General features: G+C 31.6%; 1 protein-coding gene across 7 annotated transcripts; it reads left to right on the forward strand.

Annotated features, from left to right (window-relative positions):
- Positions 1-328: 328 nt before the first annotated feature.
- LOC107912610 (heterogeneous nuclear ribonucleoprotein 1) lies at positions 329-8,070 on the forward strand. Of its 7 annotated transcripts, XR_001688219.2 has the most exons (6): positions 463-849; positions 990-1,121; positions 1,384-1,608; positions 1,952-3,152; positions 6,379-6,455; positions 7,652-8,070. XR_001688219.2 is itself a non-coding variant. In XM_016840875.2 (5 exons), exons 3-5 carry the CDS (start codon positions 1,390-1,392, stop codon positions 5,614-5,616), a joined length of 1,440 nt encoding a protein of 479 aa, XP_016696364.1. In that variant the 5' UTR covers positions 463-849; positions 990-1,121; positions 1,384-1,389; the 3' UTR covers positions 5,617-6,369. The 7 variants fall into 7 exon arrangements, 6 of the variants coding, with proteins under 6 accessions (XP_040962208.1, XP_016696364.1, XP_016696361.1 ...); XM_016840875.2 differs by lacking the exons at positions 6,379-6,455; positions 7,652-8,070 and adding an exon at positions 5,597-6,369; XM_016840872.2 differs by lacking the exons at positions 6,379-6,455; positions 7,652-8,070 and adding an exon at positions 4,845-5,555.
- Positions 8,071-9,447: the final 1,377 nt, after the last annotated feature.

A 9,447-nucleotide genomic window follows, 5' to 3' on the forward strand; every position in this document is an offset into this window, starting at 1 on the left:
TTATAAATATATAAACTATTAAAAATTAAAATTTCATTCGACCCCTAGAAAAAATTTCTAACTTCACCACTAGACAACAATATCAATCTCAATTAAGACTCAATCGACTAGAGAATAAGATTAAAATGAAAAATGTGTTAAGTGTTAATTTCATAAGAAAATAGTAAAACTGTTAGGCTAAGGACTTCACCAAAATCTGAGTCAATCAAACATATCAACGGTCTCTACTAAATTCCATTGACGAAAGAAATGAAAAAAGATATGATGAAGATCAGAGGGTTTGATTTATTAGGAACTACGCCACAATATCACAGTGAAAGTGCATAGGGTTGGAAACTTTCATGCATGCAAAGGAGAACCATCAAGGGGTATGAAGATGCGGCGTAGAGTAAAACATCGCCAATAAGTATAAAAGGAGGAGGGCAAGCAACTCTCCTCTTGCCAAATTTATTAGGTAAAAAAAATTCCTAGAAAATTTGTAAAATATACAAAAAAAAAAATAGAAAAGAAAATCAATCTGTATTTCGCTATATATATTCCTCACAGGAATCTTTGCAAAGCTTCCTTTTTTCTCTTTCTCCCTAAAGTTGTATTTTTTCTATTTTTTATTGGTTGAATATAAATTTGTACAATTACTAAATTTGAATTCTGGGTTGCAAAGAAAAAAATGGATTAGATTTTTTTGTAAGAAAGGACACAATCGACAAGAGAACATATTATTTGAAGGGGGCAAGGAAAATAGAAGAGAAGAAAGGGGATGAAATTAACCTCCTCTATTCTTATTCTTATCAAGCCTCCTCTCAGATCATAGATTTTTGCAAGTTTTGGCACTTGAGTTTCATTTGATTGGTGGGTTTCTTTTTTTTTTTTGCGACGAATCTGGGTTTGGATTTTCGATGTTTTGCTTAAATTTCCAATGAATATATAAAACTATATCAAGTTTCTGATTGATCGTCCATATGGTTTTTTTTTGCCCCTCTCATTTCTAGATTCCAGGTGAAGTTAAATTCTGGATTGGTCGATCGATTGATCGTGGAAGGATCTGTTTGTTTCTAAATTTTGAATCAGAGAGAAAATTTTCATTCTGTGTCGAATTACACTTTTTGTTGTTAAAATAAAAGGTAGTGAATGGTATCTGCATTATTGTGATTGGATGGCTTTAGTCAATAAAATGCGTAATTTTGATTCTTCATTATTAATTTGATTTTCTGAGAAGGAATGGTATGCTATTGGTTTTTGATTGGTCCTTGTTGTTGCAATGCAATTTTCATGGATTACTTTGGATCCAGTATTGAATTTGGCCTTTTATGTTAAAGTTAGCATTTGATTTGCATTTGCGGATAGTTTGGACTTTGTAATGACAGAACTAGTTCTATATTGCAGAAAACGATGTCTGGGAATGGTAAGCTATTTATTGGTGGGATATCTTGGGACACCAAAGAAGAGAGTCTCAAGGAGTATTTCAGTACCTTTGGTGAAGTGGTCGAGGCAGTGATCATGAAGGATCGGACCACTGGGCGTGCCCGTGGTTTTGGTTTCGTTGTTTTCTCTGACCCAGCTGTTGCTGAGAGAGTTATATTGGAGAAACACAACATCGATGGTAGGATGGTAAGTTGTTGATCTTTAAGCACTACTTTTTAGATTAATGTTGTGCAATGTGCTATTCATTGGTGCTATTAGCTTATTGAAGCAAGAAGTGAAGATTCAATTCCTTATTGGTGTTATGAACCAGATATCTAATTGCAGGAATTCGTAAAATTCCGGTTCTGAGTCCAACTAAATTTCAAAATTGAGCCAAGAGTAATTGTGCTTCCTCTTTTTTTATCTTTTTCTTTGCGATTGCTATTGGTTATGTTTGTAGTTCTCTTAATTTGGTATAATTACTTATTTTTAGCTGAAAGAATTTGAGCTGTTTAAGATTTATTTTCATCATTTAGTTACCTGTGCTCAGGTGGAAGCAAAAAAGGCAGTTCCTAGGGATGACCAGAACATTATGAGTAGAAGCACCAGTAGCACCCATGGTTCACCTGGTCCAGGTCGCACAAAAAAGATTTTTGTTGGTGGTTTAGCATCTACAGTCACAGAGAGCGACTTTAAGAAGTACTTTGATCAGTTTGGAAATATCACAGATGTTGTAGTGATGTATGATCACAACACCCAAAGGCCTAGGGGTTTTGGATTCATCACTTACGATTTAGAGGAGGCGGTGGAAAAAGTGTTGCTAAAAAATTTCCATGAACTGAATGGTAAAATGGTTGAGGTTAAACGGGCAGTTCCCAAAGAGTTATCTCCTGGCCCCAGTCGTAGTCCCCTTAGTGGATATAACTATGGTCTGGATGGAGTCAACAGCTTTCTTAATGGCTACACTCAGGGATATACTCCAAGTAGTGTTGGTGGCTATGGACATAGGATGGATGGTAGATTTAGTCCAATTGCTGGTGGTCGAAGTGTGTTTCCTCCTTTCGGTTCTGGTTATGGAATGGGCATGAACTTTGAGCCAGGGTTGACCCCAAGTTTTGGAAATAGTGCAAACTTTACTAGTAATATGAACTATGGGCGGGGATTGAGCCCTTACTATATTGGCAATACCAATAGATTTGGTAGTCCTATCGGATGTGATGGGACTACTGGAGGTAATACTTCCTTTTTCAGCTCAGTGACCCGTAATCTTTGGGGAAATGGGGGGCTCAGTTATAACACAAATGCTGCTAGTTCTGGTGCATATATGGGATCTGGAAGTGGTAGTATAGGAGGAAGTTCCTTTGGAAATAGTGGAATTAATTGGGGTTCTTCTGCAATTTCTAGTCAAGTTGGAGGGAATAATGTTTCTAGCAATAGTGCGAATTTTGCCTATGGAACTGGAGATAATAGCTTTGGGTTGGGGACTGCAGGGTATGGGAGAAACAGTGGGACCAATGTGGCGCCAACATCATCATATGTAGCATCAAATGGTGGTTATGATGGAGCCTTTGCAGATATTTATGGTGGTGCTTCAGTTTATGGGGATACCACTTGGAGATCATCAACATCTGAGCAAGATGATTCTGGTTCCTTTGGGTATGTACTTGGTAGTGCCGCTTCTGATGTTTCGGGTAAAAGTTCTCCTGGGTATGTTGGTGGTTATAGCATTAATAGGAGACAATCAAATAGAGGTAAGACTTCATATTTAGCATCTAAAATCTCTCTATAAATAATTTTCAGCTTGAGAAAAATTCCTTGTAAATGTTTTAAAGAATCAGTATTGATATTAATAGGAGTTTAGTAGCACAATCTTTTTTAAGTGTTTCAGAAGCAGAACGAAAGAAAATAGTTTCGTATGAGGACACTTCTAGCTAATATTTGGGTTAGGTCTTAAATTTGGCAACACCATTCCTCTTAGTGATATGATCTTTCATTTCTTAGTAGCTGCATGATGTGCTTGCTAGTTTTAGAAGAACTTTCTCTGTCAAGATTGATATACAACTTTCTGTACATAATGACCATATGATTCATTCATTAATTAATTGAGTGTAGTTGTGTATATTAAATGTGTATATCATCTACAATTGACAGTTCATGTGACGTCTCTGAATAATTTGGTAACTTTTGATAAATTGAATCTCCAAGGACGGAAGAAAAAGATAACAAAGTTTTCTGTTGAGTCAGGAATGCTACTAAAAATTTAAGGTATGATATTAATATTGGTCAATGAAAATAATTGTTGGCTTTTACAAAGATACTTATCTTAAAGTAACAATAGCATAAACAAACTTGAACACTTCTGACCTATCTTATTGTTTAGCAGTTCTGTTGTTAAAGTGTTTGTCCTTGGACAAGTTGAGTTGGTTATTTTTGGCTGTCAATTGCTTAGTGTTTTCCATTTCTAAGCCCCTGGTTCAAGGGTTTTGAATGCACAACTTTTTCCTAAAATTAGTTTCACTTTTAGCTTTATTTTCATTATTTTGTATGTATGTGAGGATTTACAGGTATTAAACTATATGCGCTTAAATTTATAATGTTCTTAAAGAGTTTGTGTTGGTGCATTGTTTAGATATTCAGTTGTTGAATTACATTCTCTCTCTACTCATTCTTCCATGTGAGTCTCTTTCCCTCCTATTTGTATATCTCTTTTTCACCTTCTCTTCAGTTTTCTTGTCCTTCTAACTTGTCCCACACCATTCCTAGTCTTTTCAGCAGCTTATTGGTTTTCTTATGTTTTTATAATCTTCTAGCCCTGACATTACTTGAATTGTGATCAATCATTCATTCCTTGATATCTCCTCAGTCTTTTTAAGGTTTAAAGCATATTAATGATTTACAAACTTCTTCACTAGACATTTCAGTTTGACCTTTGCTTGAGCATATTAAGTTCTGGTATATTCTAAGTGGAAGTTCCATAATAGTTGCACTTTGATATTTGATTTATAGATACGATTATTGTGAATATGTCAATTTATTATTTTGGACAGACATTTTGTAGTGATTGCATGCTATTACCTTCAAAAGTCAAACACTTGTTCGGGTTTTGCCTAAGCAATTTGAAAAAATATGTAACGTTCACATCAGTCCATACAAACTAACACACATAGATACGATTCCCTGATAACTGGTTGCAAGAGTTCTATGTTTCTGTCACATTCATTTTTCATGGCACCTACAAATCTTAACTTTAATATAATCTTAACAATTACATGATTGCCTTGGAAAATTACTTCTCTCCTTTAAACTTTCACATGCCTTTAAGTGCTACCTTTGCTCTCTTCTCTTGTAATTTACCCTAAAACTTTGTTTGTCCTTTCATTCTAACCAGATTTGGTGGTCTAATGCCCATTTTACAATCTTTCCTCTTGATTATGGTGTTGTAGGGTTTGTTAACATGAAATTGATGAAGTGCTTAAAGAAGGATGTCAGAAATTGAATGGAAAATAGGAATGAGTTGAGTTTGGGCCTTGCATTAGTGTGGTTTAGCATTGTATTTTCTGATATGACATGGATCATGAACTTCAACCAATTTTCTTTTGATATTGACAGAGGTGTATCACTCTGTTTTCCTGACTTGTCACTAGTATCTAGTCTTATTTTTTTTCTGTGAGACCCCATAATTTGCTTATGGGACTCTTTTATTACTCCTCGCTTCCTCATTTTTTTAATTTAAGGTCACAAAAACGTGGGAGTTACTAGTAAGAGAGCCAGGTACAGTATATTTTGTTGTAAAAAAAGCATTAGTTTGTATCTAACCATTGTATAATATACTCGAACTAATATCTTTTCAAAAGGTAGAAGACAAATAAGGGGATGCCTTAGTCTAGTATCTTTTCTGTTTGTTCTAGTTATAATTGTTTAGAACCCATGCTTTTAATTCGTAAGAAGAAGAATACATTTTACTTGGAGTATAAAAGGTGTGCTTTGTTAGAAATAGAGCTGCCCTGTCAAATTTAGGATAAGGACATCCATCGAAAGCTTAATTGTTGCCGTATTCTTTTAAAAGAATTAGCATTGGGGAATACTTGGGCTAACAAGCAATTAATAATGCATTATTACTTATTAAGAGAAACCTAAATATACATTATCATTTGTTTCATTAAGGTGAAATTTTTTTCATTGCCTTGTTTTGAAGGTCCCAGCGCTGTGAAGTAGCCTTATGTCTCTTAGAAAACTCGTCTTCACAAATGTTGTAAAACACCCAAAAGATGCTAGGTAGCCACTAGAAAAACATCAAACCAATTATTATTATTATTATTATTATTATCATTGTTGTTACCTGTATTTGGGTGCAACTTGAATTTGCACTTCGTTCATATTGTGGAGGATTGGCTGGTTTGATTTTACTTTACACATATTAATTATGAAATTTGTATTAACAAAAGTAGAATGAAAGTTATCAGTTGATGTAGGACATCAATGCATATTTGCTAGCCCTGTAATTTACTTTGAATGACAATTTAAATGAGCTAAAAATAATATGATTAGACTGAAGAAGTAGATTGATATTTGGGATGATCATTAGAGGAGCCAAAATGTAAACCATACTTGCACAGAGGTGGAATGTTCTAAAGTTTCACTTTTGGCTTTCAGCAACAATTGGAGATTTTTAGATTTGAAGGATTGAACTCATTGGATACAAAAGAAGGGAAAAAAAAAAGAGAGAGGATTATTTTGACATTTGGTTTTTGAAAAGAAAAGGAAAGAGAGATTCTTTCATGATCATCTATGGAAGAAACTACTTGAGAATCTTATCCAGGAATAGAATCAAGCGTATTATTGAAAAAGTGGGTTGGCAATTCTAAAGTTCTTTTAGAATTGGATCTTTTTGATAAGCAGGAATTCTACAAGAATTTGCTTGTTGGCTAATGAAAAGGGTCATAGGCTCAAAGTCTATTATTGGTTTATTATGTGCAGAGTTTCATTATTAGATTGCCTTCTGATGTGTATCATTGCAATAAATGAGCTTCACCAACTGGCAAGTGGAAACCATTGTTAGTTCCATCATAATTTAAGTTTGAGATCTCTGATGCACTTGTGATTGCTTTAATACTATCTTTGTTACTTAGAAATTAACAAAACATGTTTCTCAAATAGTTTTTAAAAGGATTAAGGTGAAAAATGTCCTTAGAAAAAAAAGATAAAAATACAATTAAATCCTTAAGAAAAAAGTTCATCCTAATGACCCAAAAAATTAATTAAGTTCTTCCGGAAACCATCAATTGATCGATTTGATCACTAATGATGTTGACATGACATGTCACATCAGTAAAAAAATAAAAAAATAAATGTGCTAATGTGGCATGTTGATGTTAAAAAAATTAAAAATTATAAAAAATATTTTAAAATTAATAAAAATATATATATATCTAGAATGAATCTACAAAATTATTTGTCCAGATGCATTTGAATATGGGTACATGTAGGTTGTCTGAGTGAAAAACTATAAAAAATATTTTAAAAATTAAAAATTATTAAATATTACTAAAATTATAAAAATTTAAATATGTAAAAAAATATTAATAATTCATAAATATTTCAAAAAATTATAAACGCTAAAAAATTATAAAAAGTTTCTAAATTTTCAAAAAAACCTTAAAACTAAAAAAAAAATATGAAACACAACAGTTTCATGTTTCAAGTCATAAAAACATGAATGTATATAATTTTTAAGATTTTTCGAAAATTTGGAAACTTTTTATAATTTTTTTGAAATATTTATAAATTATTAATATTTTTTTTAATTTTTACATATTAAATTTTTATAATATTTTATTAATTTTTATAATTTTAAAAATATTTTTTTATTGTTTTGCATTCATCTTGAATAAATCTGGATAACAATATATTTAGATTCATTGAATTTGGACTTTCAAATATATTTTTTTATAATTTTTATTTTTTAATTTTTTGCTGAAATAACATGTATATTTAATTTTTTTTAAAAATTCACATCAACATCGTTTGTCATGTCAATGCGTCATACTAGCATTGTTAACAGTCAAATGGGTCGGCTGACGATTTCTATTAACACTTAATCAAAAAAAAAAGTTTGGGATCATTAAGGACTCGAACTTTTTTTCCAAGAGTTTAATTGCATTTTTATTTTTTAATTAAGGTGTTTTTAAAAACATATTCTTGAGTTGGGTTTCTTTCCTCTTACGCAAATTTTATTTTGTATTGGATCCAGGAATCGCTACCTAAAAGTTGATTTCAGATAATGGCAATACTGTAGGTGAAGAAATGTTGTGAAGCAGGCGATCTGTGAATTCCCTCACAAATACAAAGTTGGTTATCTAGAGCTAACTAGAGTGCCTGTTTTGAAGAAGTAAAATTAGAGTTAAAGATAAGAAGGGATTTTGTGTCAAGGCTTGAGGTTTGAGTTAGAGCTGCTTTGGTATTTTTTTGATATAAACAGAAATGTGTGATGCATCTCATGTGAGGCTAGGTTTTGTGTTCTGTAACGGTTGTCGCAAAGTATGCCTTGTTTTCTCGTTGAGTTTGTGTTTGAGTCAGATTGTACGTGAGGCAGTAGTGTGAAACATTGAAATAGTCTGCTTTCTTCATGAAATACTGAAATGGAGGATATGAAACTGAGTTTTGAAGTAATAGTTTTTTGTTTGTAATAATCTCATATTATACCCCTCCACATGTTCACCAATTAGACGACCATTAATCATAGGAGAGGATGTGGATGATCCGAAGTTGCTCCCTCCTGCATTTAACTATGAGTAAGGTTATAAACCAGCGCCTTAACGGGCTTCTGACTGAATTTTCTTTTTCTCCTTTGGGGGAAGGGAATGGGAAACAACACATAATTTATGGGATTTGATGATGGAAGGAATGTCTCACACACTGAGGTGGTGAGTTTCATAGTTTGGTAGGGATCTTTTGATTTGCGCCGTTGATTGCTGGGGAGACACAACATGAATATACGAAATCTGTTTAAAAACAAGTTAAGCATTGTACATGAAGGTAAGTCTGAAGACCCAACATGGTTAAGGGTGGAACGTTGTTAGAGCAATTTAACTACATTATATATAATAATTATATGAGATAAAATTAATTTTTACATTGATTAAAATGTAAAAACAAATTTACGTTCTTCTTTCTTTTTTTTTTTCATTTTAGAAATGAGTATATTTTTTAAATCAAGTCACGTGAACTTAATCTAAAATTTCTCTCAAATATGTCAATTAAGAAAATTGAAAGCACATATATTTTATATTTTTGCCACCCTCTATTTTTTTTATTCTATTCTATTCTCTAAATTTATATCTTTTACTCAAACATATACACACACTATTTTTATTTTATTTTTGTCTTGTCTAATCTCCTTTCTTTACTTAATTTTGAATCTATGGCTTAAACATATATACTAGGTTGTGATCAATATATATGCTTCTTTGACAGGTTAAATTCGCTACATTCAAAAATAATTCGAAAATTTAGAAAAAGGAATTTAAAATAGAAAAAAAAATGTATTATTATATGTAATATGTAGGTATATATTTTATCTTGGGAATAATAGCAAAATAGATCAGATTGCAAGGAATTTAGTCCCTAAAGTGTTGAAAAAAACTCCACCATCACAACTACTAACTAGATACAGCTTTTTTTTTTTTTATATATATATATATAGAAAAAAAGTGTGAAAAATAATAAGTAGATGGAACTTACTTCATCATTTAATAGAAAATAAATTCAATTATTTTTTATTTATTTTTATGATTATTTTATCATTTATCAAACAATCTAATTACACATATTGAATTTCAAGTGATATACCAAGCAAATTTTATAATTTAAATTTAACCCTTAATTTTTTAGTAATTATTTTTCAACACTTAAATTCTTTTCATTTTTATCAAACATAGTTAAAAAATTATAGTAAGAAAATGTTCCATAGGATCTAGGGCTACAAACGAACTGAGCTTCTATGAATACTTCATTTATTTATTTTTAAGTTGATTCGTATTTGTTAAA

Source organism: Gossypium hirsutum, chromosome D11 (assembly GCF_007990345.1).
Source record: "Gossypium hirsutum isolate 1008001.06 chromosome D11, Gossypium_hirsutum_v2.1, whole genome shotgun sequence".
Taxonomy (NCBI): Eukaryota; Viridiplantae; Streptophyta; class Magnoliopsida; order Malvales; family Malvaceae; genus Gossypium; species Gossypium hirsutum.